We start from the raw sequence: 21,876 nt of genomic DNA on the forward strand, positions 1-21,876 counted from the left end.
AGGGATCTGTGAAGTATAAAGAATATACAAAGAATGAATGAATTTAAGAATGATTATTTATGTGGTATGAATGAAAGAATAAGAATTGCCAAAATTTAACGGAATATTGGTTGATAAAAATGAAACAATACTCGTTCAAATTGATAAAAGTTACGCTTTATTAAAAAATAATAGATGATTGTAAGCCCATTTCACAAATGAAATCCTATTACTCTTAGGCTCTAGAGTAGCAAGAATGTTTCGAGAATTACTCTGAAAAATTCCTAAAGACTACAGGAAGTTCCTCCACAGTCCAATTGTTCAGAGAGCTTCCCGGTTCGTAAGGGCGAATGCCCTCAAGGTTTTCTTGCTCCTATCCTTTGTCGTGTATAGCATTAATCTGATGACCTTCTTCTAAAAGTAACCCTCCTGGTATAAAGGTTTGGGATATTGGAGGGCATGTCATCGGCTCCCACTCCACTTCTCTTCTATTAAGGTGCGCCCTTCTTCCCTCTTTGTGCTTCTCAACTTCCTTCCTCCTTTGCTTATAGTCTGGCTTGAAGCCCAGACCAAAGCGATCTCTCTTCTCTTTTAGTTCTGGGATTTGAGTCCCTCCTTGCAGGTATTTTCCTAACCCCCTTCCTGGTAAGGCTCCCTTTCCCACTATCATTTGTAGAGCCATCCTCATGGCTCTTGCTATCTTTGGCGCCGGTGGCTCACTCCCTTCTGAAATGAAGGTTGCATTTACAAATTATAAAGAGCGAAAGGAACACTCAATAGACTCTTCGTTCGTCTCGACAGGGCCTTGCTAGTGACTGTGGCTATAATATCCTCCTCCGCATTGATGGTTACTAACCATCCATCCGTCACTAACTTTAATTTTTGGTACAACGATGAGGGCACCGTTCCTACTGAATGTATCCATGGCCTCCCTAATAAGTAATTGTAGGAGGGCTTGATATCCATCACCAAGAAATCTACTTCATATATATTCGGCCCAATTTCCAAGGGGATGTCAATCCTTCCCATCACTTTCCTTTCTGTACCGTCAAAGGCTCTTACCACATTTTTACCTATCTTCATGTGAGAATCGTCAATGGGTAATCTGTTTAGAGTAGACAACGGTAGAACATTCAAAGCCGATCCATTATCGACGAGCATGCTTGGAAGTGTGTATCCCTTACATTGAGTGGTAATGTGTAGGGCCTTTGTTGACCCCCTGCCCCCGGTGGGATTTCATCGTCATTAAAATAGATGAAATTATCCACACTTATGTTATTCACCAACTGGTCCAGCTTGTTAACGGATATGTCATGGGTGACATATGTTTCGTTGAGCACCTTCATCAATGCATCCCGATGCACCTCAGAACTCAGAAGTAGAGCTAATACTGATATGTGAGTCGGCTGCTTACGCAATTGTTCGACCACGTTATACTCGCTATGTTTAAGGAACTTTAGAAATTCCTTAGCCTCTTTCTCCTTTACTAGCTCTTTGATAGGTGCTTCGGCCTCTTTCTCATTCTCTGTACTAACATTCTTTATTTTTGTGGGCTCCTCTCAGATGCCCACTATATCATACCGCTTCCCGCTTCGTGTATGGGAACCCTCACCTTGAACTTCCTTAGAAGCACTTACTATATCCTCCCTCCCTGGCATTGACACATGGCAGTTATAACTCCATGGTACTCTCTTGTTATCCTTATAAGGAAAGGAAACAGGTTTATGAATGATGACTTTCGGTACCGTCAGTATTTCAACTTCATTACTTCCTGGTAAAGAAATAATGATCCTTGGCTGGTTTTGATTCTTCAGTGCACCTTTTAATGTGCATATATGTCTCTCATTTGGCCCAGCTTCATAAAATCCTAGCTCCTTGTTGTCCATAAGGCTTTGTATCAAGGCCTTAAACTCATCGCATTTCTGAATCTTGTACCCCTCTTCGGCATGGAACTCACAATAGCCCCTTGCTTATTCAATCCCCTCTTTAGAGATTATCATCTCTCTTTTTACCATTTTTTCCCAAATCATCTTCATCGGTATTCTCACCTCAGCCACGCTTTCCTTTATTCTCCTCTCACTGGTTTCATCAATGGCGTTCACTCCTTGATCGCTATGATTTGGTAATGGGTTTTCAGTATTCGAGGTATTATCAAACTTCACTACCCCCATCTTAATAAGCCTTTCTACGGCCTTCTTAAAACCAGTACAGTTTTCAATTGAATGCCCCGGTATTCCAGCATGGTATTCGCATCTGTGTTTGCGTCATACCATTTAGGATATGGGGGCTACAATGGCTTAAGGTGAAAAGAAGAAATAACATGTGCATCGTATAAGCTTTGATAGAGCTCATGATACGTCACGGCGATAAGTGTGAATTGCATCCTTTCAGAATTCTGCCTTGTGCCTGACTCCTGCCTTTGAAAACTCTATTGCTCAACCGCAGCTATTTTAGGTTGACCAACTGTGATTGCCCTCATGTTGAAAGTTCTTGTGTTATTCACTTCACTATCCTTTCTCTTTGGGGCCGATCTTTTAGTTGTTTCCCCCTCAATTTGCCACCCCTTATGGCATTCTCAATCATCTCTCCTGCCATGACTATATCCGCAAAGCTTTTGGTGGTGCTCCCAATCATGTGAGTGATGAATAGAGCTTTTAGAGTGTTGATGAACAACATGGTAGTCTCTTTCTCCAACAACGGTGGTTGAACTTGCATTGCTACCTCTCTCTATCTCTGTACATATTGCCTAAAATTTTCATTAGGCTTTTTCTCCATGTTTTGCAGCTTGATCCTATCCGGAGTCATGTCAGTCACATGATTGTACTGCTGCATGAAGGCCTGTGGAAGATCCCTCCATAAACTTATTCTGGCCCGGCTCAGTTGATTATACCACTTGGCTGCTGCTCCAATTAAACTGTCTTGGAAACAGTGAATCAACAATTGATTATTATTCACATACCCAGTCATCCTCCTACAGAACATTGTAATATGGGCTTTTGGGCAAGTAGTCCCATTATACTTCTCAAATTCTGGCATCTTGAATTTGTGAGGAAGCACCAAGTCTGGGACCAAGCTTAGATCTTTGGCATCAACCCTATGATGCCCATCAGCATTCTCTAAAGCCTTGAACTTTTCCTTCAACCATTTGCAGTGATCTTCTAACTGTCTTGCAGCTTCAGTTCTTAGATCCTCTTTTTCAGCCATGTCTAAGTCAGGAATAACAGAATTTGCAGGATTGTCACCCAAATTGAATCCTGAACCAGTTGGGAAATTCATGGGGATCCTAGTATCGACCGACCCTTGTTGGGGCCTTATAGTGACAGATGGCCTCCTAGGAAGTGCCTCGGTTTGTGTAGGCACGTGGGGTGGGGTGAAACCTGGAGGATGATCCTCACCCTCCTCGCCAGTAATTGCCATGGGAGCCTTTCCCTTATCAGTGGCCCTCAGAAGTTGGGCCATCTCAGCCATCATGTTCCTTTGTGCCTCCAACATTTGCTCCCTCATGTCGTTTTGCATCTTTGCCAATTACTCTTGCAATTGGTCCTGCATGTCCTTCATCAGAATCGTTCAAATCTTTGGTCCATGTTCTTAGTTTTTGCACGAGTTTCGTAGTGATGTGTTGCTTCCAAATTTTCTTTCTCTTACTCTGTTTCTCCCTATTAATTTTAACTAATTAGGGTCTTTCTATAAGATTGAATGCATATGATACAATGAGATGCTATGAAATGCAAATGCATGAATGCAAAAAGATGTCGATTCTGATTCAATTTCATTTTAAAAAACGTTATTTAAGGAATAAAAATCTTTTCATAAAACGGATTACAAATACGCTTTCGCCCGTAGGCCTAGAGTCTTAACCCTATCTAATAACAATGTTAACTCTCTTCCTCTGTCTGATGATGACTCATACATTATACTCAGCGTTCTAGCTTGTACTGCCAAATCCTGCAAGTGTTCAGCAACCTCTCGAATCTGAACTAAGGCTTCTCCTATGAGATAATCCCTATTTCCAAGTTGATCCTGAAGATGGTGAAGTTCTCCCTTCCACTGTTCTTCTCTTACCTCGAGCTGCTCAATCTGTAGCTCACAGCCCTATAGTGCTGCTCCCAACCTTCCAATATCGTGCTTCATTTCCTCAATCTTATTCAAGCTTGCCTTTAACTCGATTGCAAGGTTACGGCTTCAGTGATGATGAAGAGATCGTCCAAGTTCAGCCACCTTAGTTTTTAATCCTTGATTTTCCTTCTCTAGGGCCTGATTACACGACTGCATCTCTTGGAACTTCTTCTCCTAATACTCGGCTTTGGCTCTTTCTTCCTGAATCTCTTGCTGCCACTGCTCTAGAGATCTCCCTAATCCGACCCTTTTCAACATTACCTGGGCCTTTTTATAGTGCGTCTTTAAATCATCTCGATCTTCCTCGATCTTTCTCTTTTCCTTTTTGACCTTCTCGACTTTCATCTTTTGAACATCAATGTCGAGACTTAAGCACATTTTTTCCTCTTCGAGCTTTTCAATCCTCTTTTCAATCTTCGAATCCTTTCTCTCGAACTCTTGCTTCATAACCTCCAACTCTGATGAAATCACTTGTAAGCTCTCCTCTAATGATCGAGCCACTCCCAAAATTGGCCTAGGGACATTATCGTTGCCTCTCCTACTAAACCATCCTTTATACTCAAGGATTGACGTCGAGCCTTCGGTCAAGATCTTCATATAGAAAGGCTTCTTCCAAGCCTCAAAAATCTCTCGCACTTCTTCTTATAGTGATCTCCTTTATAAGAGAAATCACTTTAAGCTAGACCCTGTGTAATCGGTATGAACTGCCTCGCTCTATATTGCCTTAGAACAAGCAATGGTACATATCCAACAACTCCCCAAATTCCTGGCAAAAGGACCCAATCAAAACTGCCACAGCAGTAAAAGACTTCACTAGGAACCAACCAAGGAGCCTTCCACATAACATCTTCCTCTCGAAGATTCTGAAGAATGTCTATCCACCTCTCCTCTGAAATGTCATCTCTTCTCGGCATTTCTACTGCTTCTTTTAAGGGAGAATAACCCTCAAAGAATACTCGACAAGGAACCTTATCAAGCTTCCAAAAATGACTGTGGAACCAAACCAACAACAACTATGCACATCCAATGAATCTACCTTCGCCGACTCTCCGACATGCACTCAAAGATCTAAATGTCTCAGCTAGGATTGCTGGTATCGGTGTATTTTGCTTACCAACGCGATCGAACAAATCCACAACTACCTCATCTATGTGCCCCAACACCTTTGGGAAAATTATCATGCCGTAAATACTCAAAGCCAGGACGTCGACCCTTTTCTTTACGTCTGGATATGTCGATATCAAATCCCTCAAAATGGCCCATGGAATGCACTTACTATCATCCTTTTGCTGTATACGAGCTACAGTCCACTGCTCCCTCATCCCAGTAATCATCACCAACTTCTTTGCAAAAGTTAGAAGACTAGCAGGCCTAACATAAGCCTTGTGACCCTGAATCCTCGGGTAACGCAGTAAAGTCGTATACTCCTCCAAAGTAGGTGCAAGATCAACATCACCAAATGTAAAGCAACTATAAGCAGGGTTTCAGAACTATACCATAGCTCGAAACAAGTGCCTATCTACTTTTACGTCTAGCAAATAGGAAAGGTCTCCATAATTCTGATAGAAAAGCTGCTTAGCCTCGTCATCCCATTGGGCCCAAATGTTTCTCAGCTCCTGAAACTCATTCTGTGTCGAATTAATACGGGTGAAGTCCCATAACTCTGACGTATATCCCTCGGTGACACTATCTTCTTTCTCTAACTGGGTTTTCTCTGACCAGGTATAGATAGAAGCATTGTCCTCCACTCTATCAAGGTATTCATTCCTCATTACAAAACTTTTTAATCTAAAAATCGAGTCGTGAATCGACACCTTTAAATGCCAAATGACATGCAATGACAACAAAATAAAAATAGGTCAGTATCATAAAAAAATGATAAACAAGTACTTACAAGGGTAGCTTACTAAAGGCTATCACTATCTTTCCTTAACTCTTTAAAGTTCACTATATGAGTTTTAGCTCTAAAGCCAGGGTACCTGAACCAGCAGATGAAAATCTCACGAAGACATAGGTACAGTATCCCGGAAGCAATCTACTAGCTCATACGAAGGTGAAAACCTTACGAAAGCGCAGCTTCTCACTCTCACTTAAGGGTGTGACCACAACGGTCATGGAAATACAATGTACAACAATAAGGAAACAAACATATGCAGGAAACACATGTAAAAAGGATCCAATTTTAAATTTTCCAAACTTTCGACATTAAGACAGAAAATACTCAATTTCTTGGCTTGACTCTCTTAAGTCCCCAGTGGAGTCGCCAAGCTGTCGAAACCATTTTTTAAAGGGATGTTTAAAAAATGGGGATCGACTTTTGAAAAACGAAAACTGGAGTCGCCACCAACCTTTTTAGGTGTGATTGGATCACCTTATAAAACGTTTTGATCTACGAAAATTAAGAAAACAAGTTCGGGAGTCGGTTAAGTACGAGGAAGGATTAGCATCCTCGCAACGCCCAAAATTGGTACCAAATTGAATAGTTTTCTGTCTTAATGTCAAAAATTTGAAAGGATTTAAAAATAGGATCCCTTTTTTAAAACTGAAATTATTTAAGTTGAAAAATCGAGATTCCTTAGCTCCGAAAGAATACAAACATCACATCCAGCATGATAGGACACGATATTCTTAAACTCTCGAATCGAAATCATCTCGTGATTTACAAAACTATTTAGAAGGATACTTTAGGCATTTAGACAAACGGAAATCGCAACCCAGCATGTTAGGGCACTATTTCCCAAATTCCTAAATACGAAAAACATTGCCTCATTTTAAAAAAACCTTTGGATAAAATATGACAATTAGATGAAATATATTTTTAAAAATAATGATTTGAGTAAAATTTAAAATATAATTTACAAAGAGTAATACTAAAAAAATTATTAAAAATGAAAGAGTTTGATATGATACTAAAATTATTAAAAATTAAAATATAGAAAAAATCCGGAAACATGGATTAAATCAAAATAAAAAGGGTTGAAAAATAAAGATGAACAAAGAATAAAATAAGAACAAACCGTAGAAAATAAGAATGTCTGAGGGAGAGAAATTTGAGTGAAAGCTCTAAAAATTTTTTATTGTTTCCCAAAACTCCAGTGTGTTTACAATGAAGGGAGATGCCTTTATTTACAGTTGAACCTCCTCAAATCCAATGGTAGCAGCCCAAAATTGACCGGGCTTAAATAAAACAAAAGAAAATAAATAAATACATATTTATTTATTAAACAGTCCATTAAAATCCAGGTTATAAAGCCCAAACAATTGGGCCCAATGTCTAAACATAGCAGACCGACCCAAACCCCACATCAGGCCCAAATTCTAAAACACGTTACAAACAGACCCTTAAAAATCTATCAGGTTAACCCAAATCTAAAAGCAACCCAAAAGGCCTAAATGACTGAAGAGAAACAGGAAACCTTAGGGTTTCCTGAAGACTGCAGCGCCGCAGCATCTTCTAGAAGCCTCGGGGAGCATCTGTCCAACTCCCCAAATAGAGGCCATCAATGCACTGTTGACGCACCATTAATGCGCTGCCCAGAAGCTTGTCTCTCTCACGACCGTCCAGCTCCAGAATCAAGGCCCAATTGACTCTGTTCTAGCGACCTTTTCGCTGCTGAAATCATTGCCCCCGTAGCAGTCCTAGCCTTGGATCGTGCCACCATCGGCGCTTCAGCATTCATCACGCCAGCGGCCCTTGAATCACCGATATCCTCGCGGTCACATGCAGGAAAAGGAAAGAAATCAAAGCAAAATCGCAGCAAATAGATTAGAACAAGATATGGAAAGAAACCTTGTGATTTCTTTCCTAAAGTATGTCAGTTTAAGGCTATAAAGCCTTTCTGAGAATCTGTAAAGGAATTACGCAGAGGTTACCCACGAGACACAGAAAAAAAAGTAGAGATTTATATCCAAAAAAGCAAAGAAACACACACTTACATACAAAATAGAGTTTCTTACACATACAGAGAAAAAGAATACAAAGAGACAGATATTTATAAACAGTTGTATCTATTCAAAGCGGAAGAAATAAAAGGCAGTTTCTCATTTTTTTTCTCAAGGTAATCGAGTTATTTTTTTAGTTTCATTTACCTGTTAATTTTCTAGCATGAATACACAGATTAAAAAATGTAATCAATGAAAATAAGAAAAAAGGATACCTGGCGATTTGCAAGGAAAGGGGGAGGTTTTCTCGAACCCTAGCCACCGTGTGCAGTAGTTCTTAGGACGGCGTGTCGGCGCGTAAAGACCACGTACAACGGAGCTCAAGGATGAGCAGTGATATTCCCTTGACCGGAGCTTAGAGAGCCGGAGGGATTTGAGAGAGATTTCTCTCGTTTTTTTTAGAAACGGGCTAAAATGAATTTCAAATAAAAGAAATCGGCCTTATATAGTTTCGACGAAACGACACTGTTTCTGCTTAATCCAATAAGCTCAAAACGGTGTCGTTCTAGAGCTAAGGATTCGCGTGTTGACCCGTTTACCCGGGAAAGATCCGCGTGTTTTTAAAGATTGGGTTAATTACTCAATTGGTCCTCTCGTAATTTTAATATTTATAATTCCGTTTTATTTATTTTTTTAATTTAGCTCTAATGTTCTAATTTTGTCTCAATTTAATCCTTATAATGATTTTAAATTGTAATTCGGGAAACAATGTCATTTGGGATTAGGGCAAATTGCCCAAGGAGTCCTTCAACTTTAGTCCGTGTTCCAATTTAGCCCAGTTCTCTTTATTTATTCGTAATTAACCCTAAATTCCCTAATTAAATTTAATTTTAATCCTTATATACCTTTAATTTAACTTATTTAAAACACTTTATATATTTTTTTAATAAACATTAGTTATGTATATAATAATATATTATTCTATTGTTTGTAACATTATATATAAATTTTATTATATGTTATGGATTTTATTATATTACATATTTTATTGTATTTTGTGTAAAACATTTGTTACATTATTATTATTATACATATTTCATATTATATTTCATTATAATTATTTAAGTTTTCTTCATTATATATATATTATTATTATGCATTATTAAATATTGTATTTTAATTATATATGTTTATTTTTAAATAATTACTCACTTTATTTCATGACTTAATACGTATTAAATCTTTTATATATTGTTGTGTTTTATTAAATGCTAGTTTCATAATGTTATTAAGTGTTGTTTGTTTTATATATATATATATATATATATATATATTACTACATTGGTTTATTTTATATTATTACATTTGTTTTTTATATGTATTTATATGTCTAATTGTATAGCATGCATCGTTTTTAAATTAATTATTACTTGGTATGTTCGCATATTTTGTTTATTCATGTTCAATATATATTATGTACATCTTAATTTGTATGTTGTTATGTAACTAAGATTCGCTATATTTATGTATGTATCTAGTATAAGACCTTCATATAATTGCTATTATATTATTTAAATGCATGTTTTAGTCACTTATTATTGTGATATACTATCTTGTATGTTATATTTTATAATGTTAATATGATTCCTCATGCATTAATTAAAAACGTGTTTCAAAAGTTTTCAAAAATAAAAAGGCAATGCTTGGTATTTGGAAACTTCGAGAAAGGTAGTGCCCTAACTTACTGGGTTGCGACTTTTCACGTTGAATTCGAATAGTCAAGCACCCTTCTAAGTTTCTAAGGTTTTCAAAATATGAGCAACTGTCTTGAAATTTCAAAGTGTTGTGTCCTAACTTTCTGGATATGGCGTTTTGCCGTTTTGAGATAGGGATTTTCAAAAAGGGCTAGCTTAGCTTCGAATGTCTTAAAAATATCGCTTCCTAACTTATTGGATGTAATATTTTGATTCATTTGATACAAGAGAACCCTAATTTTTGAAATTAAAGTATTCTAATTAAAAGAGGTTTGCATCTTAAAACTTTCAAATTTCAGACATTAAAGACACTTGATAATCAATTAGGTACCAATTTTTGGGCGTTACGAGGGTGCTAACCCTTCCTCGTACGTAACCGACTCCCGAATCCGTTTTCTCGACTTTCGTAGACCAAAATTAATGTTTTAAAACAAAACATTTTATAAGGTGATCCAATCACACCTAAAAAGATTGGTGACGACTCCCGTTTTCGTTTTTCTTAAAGTCGATTCTCATTTTCCAAAACTCGATTTAAAAATGGTTTTGATAACTTGGCGACTCCGCTGGGGACTAATAAGAGAGTCAAGCTGTGTAATTGATTATCTCTTGTCTTAATATCGGAAATTAAAAAATTTAAAATTTAATCCTCTTTGCATTACATGTGTTTGTATTATTGCATGTGTTACTATATTCTGATACGCATTACATTTGCATGACCGTTGTGGTCACACCCTTAAGTGGGTGTGAGAAGCTATACCTTCGTGAGGTTTTCGCCTCCGTGCAGGATAGTGGATCACTTTCGGGATACATCCGTACCTATGGTTTCGTGAGATTTTCATCTCCGTGTAGCCATTGGGAAATGTATTCCCCTAAACTGAACTCGATTCAAATGATCCTATAATGGGTGAGAATCGAGGAATCTGCTGGTTCAGGTACCTCAAACTTTAGAAATAAACCACATATAGAAAAACCGTAAGAGCTCAATATAGATAGAATTATACTTAGGTTATTTTTGTGTTTATTAATATCATATGATACTGACTGTTTTCTTTCTTTTGTGCATGTCATTTTGCATTTAAAAGGTATCGATTCACGGTCAGTTTCTAAGTTAGAAAGTTTTATTATGGAGAACGGACTTCTTGATAGAGTGGAGGGCAACGCCAACGTCCATAGATGGTCGGAGCAAACTCAACTAGGAAAGGGGGATAGTATAGCTGTGGGATATATGTCGGAGTTGTCAGACTACACTCGCATCAGTGTCACACAGAATAATCTGCAGGAGCTTAAGGAGGTTTGGGATCAGTGGGGCAATGAGATCAAGCAGTTATTCTACGATAATTACAGAGATTTACCTTACTTGCTCGATATTCAGGTAGATGAGCACTTGTTCTGAGCCCTTGCTCAGTTTTGGAACCCTGCGTACAGTTGTTTCACTTTTGGGGAAGTAGATTTGGTACCTACCGTGGAGGAGTAGACTGCTTTACTTCGTTGTCCCAGGTTTCAGAGTGATAGGATCTATTCTCGAGCTGCCTGTGTCCCTACCTTTTGGAAGAAATTAATGACCATTACGGGAATGAGCGAGCAGTGGATCACGGCCAGAATTAAAGAAAAGGGTGAGTGCAAGTGCATTTCATGGGACGCTTTGAAAGATCTGATTTTGACACACCCCGATGAGATGAAGAAGGTAGACGTTTTTGCCTTAAGTTTGTATGGACTGATGGTTTTCCCTAGGGCTTTGGGATATGTGGACGAGGCAACCACGGATCTTTTTCATCGACTCAGTAAAAAGGGTTACTTCTATCCCTGCGATTTTGGCGGAGACATTCAGGTCCTTAGGTGTATGTAGGAGGGCTTGTGCAGGCAGGTTTATAGGGTGTGCTCAGTTACTTTTGGCTTGGTTCTACAGTCACTTTTGATTGATTGATGGGATTGTTTGTCGGGTTTTCTTTGAGAACTACTCCCCGTTGAAAGATATAGTAGCCTCATCTAGGAAAGTGGATGTGCCGGAAGAGAATTGGATAGCATTACTTCGAAATCTTCAATCGGAGGATGTTGAGTGGAGAGCTCCATGGATGGTTCCTGGTGAGATATTTTATCGATGCGACAGCTTTGATTAGGTTCCCCTGTTGGGAATTTGGGGTGCTATTGGTTATGCCCCTTTGCTCGTGCTAAGGTAGCATGGATTGAGGCAGTTCGTACCAGTGACTCATGGGTTAGCTCAAAGTGAGTTTGTATACAGAGGAGCCGATTACAAGAGGAAGGTTAGCGAGGTTTCTAGTGCTTGGAACAAGACTTGTCGGTTGAAGGGAGTGGCCATTAATCCTGCTACGACACCGGAATATGTGAAGTGGAGGAGTAGAAGGATTAAAGATAATGTCCCTATGACAAAAATGGAGGAAGTTCAACCAATGGAGGAATATCTACAAGTGATACCCTCGGAGCTTGATATCATGAAGCAAGAATTTAAGAGAAAGAATTTGGAACTTGAAAAGAAGATAGAAAAGCTTGAGGAGGAGAAGATGTACCTGAGTCTAGATGTTGACCTGCAAAAGAAGGAGGTTGAAAAAGTTAGAAAGGAGAAAAAAAAGGTTGAGGAAAACTGAGATGATTTAAAAGAGGAGTATAAGAAGGCACAAGTATCTTTAAAGCGAGTGGGGTTAGGAAGGTCTTCGAAACAGTGGCAGAAAGAAGTTCAAGTGGAAAAAGCTAGAGCCGAGTATTGGGAGAGGAAGTTCCAAGAGATGCGGTCGCAGAATTTGGAATTAGAGGAAGATAATAAAGGGTTGAAGACCAAGGTAATTGAGCTTGGAAGATCCCTTCGTTGGCATCGAAACCATGATCCTACGGTCGAGTTAAAGGAGCTAAAAAGTAAGGTTGAAGATTTGGAAGTGGCATTGCATGATGGTGAATTTCAGATTGAGCAGCTCTAGGCGTAAGAAGATTGTATAAAAGGAGAGCTCCATCAAGTTAAAGGTCAAGTCAGAGATAGGGATTACATTATTGGGGAAGCTATAGCCCAAATCCGAGTGATTGTTGCATATGTTCGAGACTTAGCTGTACAAGCTGACGCGTTGAGTATAATGTATGAGTTAGCGTCTGATAAAGGTCGAGAGTTAGCCCTTTTATTAGATAAAGTTAGAACTCTGGGCATTAGGGCAAAGGCGTATATGTAATCCATTTATATGTAAAGATATTCTTTTTCTAAATAAAGTTTTCTAAATGAGATTGAATCGAGATCGATGCCTTTTTGCATTCATGCATTTGCATTACATCACATCATATGCATTCAAAGTTATAGAAAGACCCTAATTAGTTAAATTTTACTTCCAGAGAGGTAAAAAAGAAAATTTGGAAATCACACATCCTTACGGCACCCGCACTAAAACTAAGAGTATGGATCAAATGTTCGAACAATTCCAAAAGGATATGCAAGACCAATTACAAGAGCAGTTGGCCAAGATGCATAATGACATGAGGGAGCAAATGCTAGAGGCTCAGAGGAATATGATGGCTGAAATGGCTTAGCTTCTAAGGGCCACTGATAAAGGGAAAGCCCCCATGGCTATCACTGGTGAGGAGAGTGAGGATCATCCTCCGGGTTTCACTCTGCCTTATGTGCCACTGCAAATCGAGGCACCTCCTAGAAGGCCGTCTATCACTTTGAGGCCTCAACATGGGCCGGTTGATGCCAAAATCCCCGTGAATTTCCCATCTGGGTCGGGAAATAATTTGGGCGATAGCCCGATCAACCTTATCACTTTTGATCTGGATATGATGGAGAGGGAAAGAATGGCAACCGAATCCTTAAAACAGTTGGAGGATTGTTGCAGATGGCTGGAGGAGAAATTTAAGGTTTTAGAAAGTGCTGACGGGCATCATGGAGTTGATGCCAAAGAACTAAGCTTGGTCCCAAACTTGGTGCTTCCTCACAAATTTAAGATGCCAGAGTTTGAGAAATACAATGGAACTACTTGCCCGGAGGCCCACATCACGATGTTTTGTAGGAGGATGACTAGGTATGTGAACAACGATCAACTGTTGATCCATTGTTTCCAGGACAGTTTAGTGGGAGCGGCAGCCAGGTGGTATAATCAGTTGAGTCGGGCCAGAATAAATTCATGGAGGGATTTTGCACAAGCCTTCATGCAACAGTATAATCATGTGACTGACATGACTCCTGATAGTATCACGCTGCAAAATATGGAGAAAAAGCTTAATGAGAATTTTAGGCAATATGCTCAAAGATGGAAAGAGGTTGCCATGCAAGTTCAACCACCATTGTTGGAGAAGGAGATCACCATGTTGTTCATCAACACTCTGAAGGCCCCATTCATTACTCACATGATTGGAAGCACTACCAAAAGTTTTACGGACATAGTCGTGGCGGGAGAGATGATCGAGAATGCCATAAGAGGTGACAAAATTGAGGGGGAAGCGGTCAAAAGATCGGCCCCAAGGAGAAAAGACAATGAGGTGAACAACACAAGTAGCTTCAACTCGAAGGCAATCACAGTTGGTCAACCCAAAGTAACTGCGGTTGGGCAACAGGGTTCTCAAAGGCAGGAATCGGGCACAAGTCACGAGAGGATGCAATTCACACCTATCCCTGTGATGTATCGTGAGCTTTATCAAAGCTTATACAATGCACATGCTTTTGTTCCTTTCCACTTGAAACCATTACAGTCTCCACATCCTAAATGGTATGATGCAAACGCCAAATGCGAGTACCACGCTGGAATATCGGGGCACTCAATTGAAAATTGTACCGGGTTCAAGAAGGCTGTAGAGAGGTTGATCAAGATGGGGGTTGTGAAATTTTATAGTACCCCAAATACTGAAAACCCTTTGCCAAATCATGACAATCAAGGAGTGAATGCCATTGGCGAAGCTAGTGAAAGAAGGATGAAGGAAAATGTTACTGAGGTGAGGATGCCTATGAAGGTGATTTGGGAAGAGATGATGAAGAGAGGGATAATAACCTCTAGGAAAGAAAGAGAAAAAATGGAGAACTACTGTGAGTTCCATGGAGAAGAGGGTCATGAGACCCAAAATTGTGAAGAATTCAGAGCCTTGGTGCAAGGCTGTATAGATAATAAAGAGCTACAAATTTTTGAAGGTAGCTTTTATTAAAGAGAAATAAGTGTGCTGGAAGGTGAACAAAAAGGAACCAGCTGGCCAAGGATCATTATCTCCCTGTCAGGGAATAACGAAGTGGGGACACCAGCAGTGCCCAAGGTCATTATCCATAAACCTACTCCTTTCCCTTACAAGGATAGCAAGAGAGTACCATGGAATTATGACTGTAGTGTGACAGTGCTGAAAGAAGAAAATATAGCCAGCGCATCTAAAGACGTGCAAGTGGAATGTTCTCACACCCGGAGTGGGAAACGTTATGATACGGGGGGCGTCAGAGTGGAGCCCACAAAAACAAAAGGTGTCGAGGTTGAGAAGGGGAAAGAGACCGAAGTACCCATGAATGAGCCAGTAAATGAGGAGGAGGCTAAGGAATTTCTAAAGCTCTTTAAACATAGCGAGTATAGCGTGGTGGAGCCGTTGCGTAAGCAACTAGCTCGCATATCAGTATTGGCCCTCCTTTTGAGTTCTGAGGTGCATAGGGAAGCATTGATGAAGGTGCTTAACGAAACATATGTCACTCATGACATATCCGTTAATAAGCTGGACCGATTGGTGAACAACATTAGCGCGGATAATTTCATCTACTTTAATGATGATGAAATCCCACCGGAGGGTAGAGGGTCAACTAAGGCCTTGCATATTACTACTCGATGCAAGGGGTACACACTCCAAAGCGTGCTCGTTGATAATGGATCGGCTTTGAATGTTCTACCATTGTCTACATTAAACAGATTATCCATTGACGATTCTCACATGAAGACATGTCAGAATGTGGTAAGAGCCTTCGACGGTACAGAAAGCAAGGTGATAGGAAGAATTGACATTCGCTTGGAAATTGGCCTAAACATGTATGAAGTAGGTTTCTTGGTAATGGATATCAAGCCTTCCTACAATTGCTTATTAGGCAAGCCATGGATACACTCAGCAGGAGCGGCGCCCTCGTCGTTGCACCAGAAATTGAAATTAGTGATCGATGGACGGTTAATAGCCATCAATACGGAGGAGGAAATTATAGCCGCAGTCACTAGTAAGGCCCCTTATGTTGAGACAAACAAAGAATCTATTGAGTGTTCTTTTTGCTCTTTAGAATTTGCAAATGCGACTTCTATTTCGGAAGGGAGTGAGCTACCAGTGCCAAGGATAGCAAGAGCTACGAGGATGGCTCTACAAATGATGGCAAGAAAAGGAGCCTTACCAGGAAGAGGTTTAGGAAAGTATCTACAAGGAGGGATTCAGATCCCAAAGTTGATTGAGAAGAAAGACCGCTTTGGTTTGGGCTTCAAGCCAGACTATAAGCAAAGGAGGAAAGACATCGAGAAGCGCCAAGAAAGGAGAAGAGCACGTTTAGATGGAAGAGAAGTGGGGTGGGAATTGATAACATTCCCTCCTATATCCAAAACCTTCATATCAAGATTAATGCTACACACAACGAAGGATTGGAGCAAAGGAATCTTAAAGGGAATTGGCCCTTACGAATCGGGAAGCTCTTTGAATAATTGGACTGTGGAGGAACTTCCTGTAGTCTCTAGGAATTCTTCAGAGTAATTCTCGAAACATTCTTGTTACTCTAGAGCCTAGGAGTAATAGGATTACATGTGTGAAAATAGGCTTATGTTCATCTATTATTATTCAAATAAAATATAACTTTTTTCAATTTGAACGAGTATTGTTTCATTTTTATCGACCAATATTCCTTTATATTTTGGCAATTCTTATTCTTTCATTCATTGCACATAAATAATCATTCGTAAATTCATTCATTCTTTGTATATTCTTCTTAGATTCCTAGATGTCAATGACATGAACATTGATATTACAAATCCTGATTTCTCTCACGAGCAAGACATGTGTTTAGAGGAATCTCAGGATTTTGAAGATGTCCAAGATTGTGATGTGCCTCTAGATCTTTTGAGGATGGTGAAATAGGAGGAGAAACAAATCATGCCACATGAGAAAGAAGCAATAGAGAATGTAGCCCTAGAGGAAAGGAAAGAGGTGAAAATTGGGACACTTATTGCCAAGGACACAAGGCAAGAACTGATTGAGTTGCTACGTGAATTCAAGGATATCTTCGCATGGTCCTATCAGGATATGCCAGGGTTAAATATCGATATTGTGGTGCATCGTCTTCCAATAAGATAGGATTGTAAGCCAGTCCAACAGAAGTTGCGGAGAATGAGGCCAGATATTGTTCTGAAAATAAATGATGAAGTTAAGAAGCAGTTTGGTGCGGGTTTCTTACAAGAAGTAAAGTACTCAGAATGGGTAGCTAACATTGTGCCTGTTCCTAAGAAGGATGGGAAGGTACGAATATGCTTGATTACAGAGATCTGAAGAAAGCTAGCCCAAAGATAGACCACTAATATTATACTTATCAGTATTCAGCAATTCCATTGGATGTGTGCTTGACCAACATGATGAATCGGGAAGAAAGGAGAAATGGATATATTATCTTAGTAAGAAATTCACCGAATGTGAGATGAGATATTCGTGAATTGAGAAATTGTGCTGTGCTTTAATCTGGATGACTCGAAGGTTAAGACAGTACATGCTATATCATACTACTTGGCTTATATCAAAACTTGATCCTTTGAAGTATATGATGGAGTCAACAGCATTGAATGGGAGAATGGAAAGATGGCAAATTCTGCTTTCAGAGTTTGATATAGTCTATGTGAGTCAAAAGGCCATAAAAGGAAGTGCGATAGCGGATTTTCTGGCTAGTAGAACTCTAGAGGACTATGAGCCGTTGAATTTCAATTTCCCAAATGAGGAGTTGATATGTGTAGCAACCACAGAGAATTGTTCTTGGAAGTTGAGCTTTGATGGAGCGTCCAATGCAATGGGAAATGGAATTGAGGCAGTCCTCATATCCCCAGATGGTGATTATTATCCATTCATATGCAAGTTGGGTTTTGATTGCACAAACAATATGGTCGAGTATGAAGCATGCATTATGGGACTCCGAGCGGCTATAGAGCGAGGAATAAGAATCTTGGAAGTATATGGAGACTCTGCGCTGGTAATTTACCAGCTTAAAGGTGAATGGGAGACAAGAGATCCTAAACTGATCAATTATCGAAAAATAGTTTTGGGGTTACTTGAGGAGTTCGATGACATCACTTTCAATTATATCCCACGAGACGAAAACCAGATGGCAGATGCTGTAGCAACCTTGGCTTCAATGATCAAAGTGAATAAAGAGGAGGAGATGAGACCCATTCAGATGAGTATTTTTGAGGCTCCAGCTAGCTGTTGTAACATTGAGGAGAAAGAAAAGGATGATAACCCTTGGTATCAAGATATTTTGGGATATGTGAGAGATTGTAAATACCCAGAACAGACAACTGAAAATGATAAGCAAACTTTAAGGAGATTAACATGCGACTACGTTTTGGATGGGGACATCTTGTACAAAAGGAGAAAAGACCAAGTACTGTTGAGATGTGTTGATGCTGTGGAGGCTAAGTTAATTTTAGAAGAAGGTCACGAGGGTGTTTGTGGGACACATGCTAATGGTTTCATGATGGCTAGACAAATCATGAGACTTGGATATTATTGGTCTACCATGGAAGGGGATTGTATCAACTACGCCAAGAAATGCCATAAATGCCAGATATATGGAGACAAGATTCACGTACCACCTTCACCTCTACATGTTATGACTTCTCCATGGCCTTTTTTCCATGTGGGGCATGGATGTCATTGGGCCAATATCACCAAAAGCTTCAAATGGACATCGTTTTATTTTTGTGGTCATTGATTACTTCACAAAGTGGGTAGAGGCTGCTTCTTATGCGAATGTTACTAAGTCAGCTGTAAGTCGATTCTTGAAGAAAGAGATTATTTATCGGTATGGGATGCTTGAAAGGATCATATCAGACAATGCACTGAACTTGAACAACAAAACGATAGCAGAAGTTTGCAGTCAGTTCAAGATTAAGCATCATAACTCTTCGCCGTATCGCCTAAAGATGAATGTGGAAGCTGCTAACAAAAACATCAAGAAAATAGTGGGGAAAATGACTGAAAACTACAGAGATTGGCATGAGAAGTTACCGTTTGCACTCTTAGCTTATCGAACGTTCGTCAGAACTTCTACAGGGGCAACTCCTTTCTCATTGGTTTATGGGATGGAAGCAGTGTTACTCAATGAAGTAGAGATACCGTCTCTCCGAGTCCTGTCAGAAACAAAATTGGATGAGGCTGAATGGATACAATCGCGATATGATCAATTGAACTTGATTGAGGAAAAGAGGCTAAGGGTCATTCGTCATGGTGATGCGAGCTTATGACAAGAAAGTACGACCAAGAGAATTCCATGAGGGGGATCTTGTGTTAAAAAAGATCCTTCCCATTCAGAAGGACTGTAGAGGAAAATGGATGCCGAATTGGGAGGGGCCATATGTCGTGAAGAAGGCCTTCTCTGGGGGTGCATTGATCTTAACAGAAATGGATGGGAAAAGTTTACCCAATCCAGTAAATTCAGACTCTGTCAAGAAGTATTTTGTCTAAAGGGGAGGAGAATCCAAGGTGAAAACCCGCAAAAGGCTCCTTGAATTAAAAAAAAATGATGAAAATGGAGAGGCCAAGGTGAAAACCCGTAAAAGACGTTTTGTGACCAAAGGGGTTTTGAGTTGAAAAGTCGAAAGGGCAGCTCAAATTTTGAAGAGCACACGGTAATCTTGCTATAACGAAGAGTGAAGCACGTTGCATAATAGGGCATTAACAAAGTACTTTGGATCTTTTAAACACATGTTGAACTCGAGAAAGTCTTCATGGAGCTGGTGTATAGACGCTCAATCGGCGATATCTAGGGCATCTAACTTTTGTCCTGATTGTTATCTTTAGATTCTATTTCTTCTTAAATATAGGCTTTCAGATTAATTCCCTTTGTATTTTTGAAAAATTTATTCAAATCTAATTATTCTTAAGATTAAATTCATCTTCCATTATTCTTAAAGTATGTTACATTAAAATAATGATAGATGAGCTAAATAATTTTCACAAATGAAGTTTCGTCCATTACTCTGGAAATTTCTAGATAATACAAGAAACTAAAACAAAATAATTGTTCGAGGAATTCACGTAAGTGAGGTTCGAAAAACTCGAGGAGATTTTTCCCTTAAGTCCAAAATGATGATTGGACAAATCAAACGATTCGATCCTAAGAGAAGATCATCTTACAAACATTTTGATGGGTCATAGCATTTGAAGAATGGTACAAACCCACAGGCTGAGTACGAATGATATCGCGAGAGAAATAAAGACGAGCTTTGGCAAAAGAATGAGTAGTGACGTCTGGAATAGGGGTCATATTCATAAACATTTTGCATTACAACAGATTTAATTAGGAGCATTTGGACTCATTTCGATCATATCATCCTAACCATTAGGCATAAACTCATACACATTATACAGGTCATGTCCTTCAAGAGACAATGAAGATTGATCCGCCTTAACCCCTAAGCAGTAGGGTAATAGGCGAAGGCATAGCAGATTTGACTTCGGATGTTTTCACACCAAAGCAAATCCAAGATAACAGATCTGGCATCTCCATTTCGACGGAGAGCAGATACATAGCAGATCTCACCTTCAGATGATTTCACTGAAGCAGATCCAAGATGATTTGGCATCCCTGTGCTTACGGGGAACAGATTGAAGACATAGTAGATTTGACATTCCTGTGCTTACAGTGAAGCAGATCGAAGATTTCAGCATGGCATAGTAGATTTGGCATCCTTGTTTACAAGGAGCAAATTAAAGACATAGCAGATTTGGCTTTCACGTGTTTGTGTTGAAGCAAATCTAAGATGATTTGGCATCTTTGTATTGTCAAGGAACATATCGAAGAAGTAGATTTGGCGTCTCTGTGTTCGACGGAGAGCAGATCGAAGATATCAACATGACAGTCTTGAGTTTGCATTGAGCAGATTGAGGACCATAATCCGATAAGGCCGGGCAAATTTGGTCTTTCTATGAGTCTTTGCTCAATTCCTGTTACATAGCAATGACCAAAGAGGGGCAGCTATAGTAGCCCAAATTTGACCGGCTTAAATAAAACAAAAGAAAATAAATAAATAAATATTTATTTATTAAACAGTCCATTAAAGTCCAGGTTACAAAGCCCAAACAGTGGGGCCCAATGTCTAAACATAGCAGATCGACCCAAACCCCACATCAGGCCCAAATTCTAAAACACATTACACAACAGACCCTTAAAAATCTATCAGGTTAACCAAAATCTAAAAGCAGCCCAAAAGGCCCAAATGACTTAAGAGAAACAGGAAACCCTAGGGTTTCCTGAAGACTGCAGCGCCGCAGCATCTTCTGGAAGCCTCAGGGAGCATCTGTCCAACTCCCTAAATCGAGGCCATCAATGCACTGTTGACGCACCATTAATGCACTACCCAAAAGCTTGTCTCTCTCACGACCGTCCAGCTCTGGAATCAAGGCCCAATTGACTCTGTTCTAGCGACCTTTTCGTTGCCGAAATTATTACCCCCGTAGCAGTCCTAGCCTTGGATCGTGCCACCATCAGCGCTTCAACATTCATCACGCCAGCGGCCCTTGAATCACCGAGATCCTCGCGGTCATATGCAGGAAAAGGAAAGAAATCAAAGCAAAATCACAGCAAATAGATTAGAATAGGATGTGGAAAGAAACCTTGTGATTTCTTTCCTAAAGTATGTCAGTTTAAGGCTATAAAGCCTTTCTGAGAATCTGTAAAGGACTTACGCAGAGGTTACCCACGAGACATAGAAAAAAAAAGCAGAGATTTATATCCAAAAAAGCAAAGAAACACACACACTTACATACAAAATAGAGTTTCTTACACATACAGAGAAAAAGAACACAAAGATATAGATATTTATAAATAATTGTATCTATTCAAAGCGGAAGAAATAAAAGGCAGTTTTTCGTTTTTTTTCTCAAGGTAATCGAGTTATTTTTTTAGTTTCATTTACCTGTTCGTTTTCTAGCATGGATACACAGATTAAAAAATGCA

General features: G+C 39.5%; 2 protein-coding genes across 2 annotated transcripts; one reads left to right on the plus strand and one right to left on the minus strand.

Annotated features, from left to right (window-relative positions):
* Positions 1 to 4,071: 4,071 nt before the first annotated feature.
* Positions 4,072 to 4,692, minus strand: LOC108458721 (uncharacterized). Its single transcript, XM_017758123.1, has 2 exons — positions 4,277 to 4,692; positions 4,072 to 4,159 (listed from the first exon to the last, which is right to left on the minus strand). Exons 1-2 carry the CDS (start codon positions 4,690 to 4,692, stop codon positions 4,072 to 4,074), a joined length of 504 nt encoding a protein of 167 aa, XP_017613612.1.
* Positions 4,693 to 13,289: 8,597 nt separating this feature from the next.
* On the plus strand, positions 13,290 to 16,412 carry LOC108458720 (uncharacterized). The gene is made up of 5 exons (XM_017758122.1): positions 13,290 to 13,813; positions 13,916 to 14,032; positions 14,084 to 14,847; positions 14,932 to 15,726; positions 15,772 to 16,412. The coding sequence occupies exons 1-5, from the start codon at positions 13,290 to 13,292 to the stop codon at positions 16,410 to 16,412; spliced, it is 2,841 nt and encodes a 946-aa protein (XP_017613611.1).
* The last annotated feature ends 5,464 nt before the right edge of the window (positions 16,413 to 21,876 follow it).

The sequence above is a fragment of the Gossypium arboreum genome, chromosome 8 (assembly GCF_025698485.1).
Source record: "Gossypium arboreum isolate Shixiya-1 chromosome 8, ASM2569848v2, whole genome shotgun sequence".
Lineage (NCBI taxonomy): Eukaryota > Viridiplantae > Streptophyta > Magnoliopsida > Malvales > Malvaceae > Gossypium > Gossypium arboreum.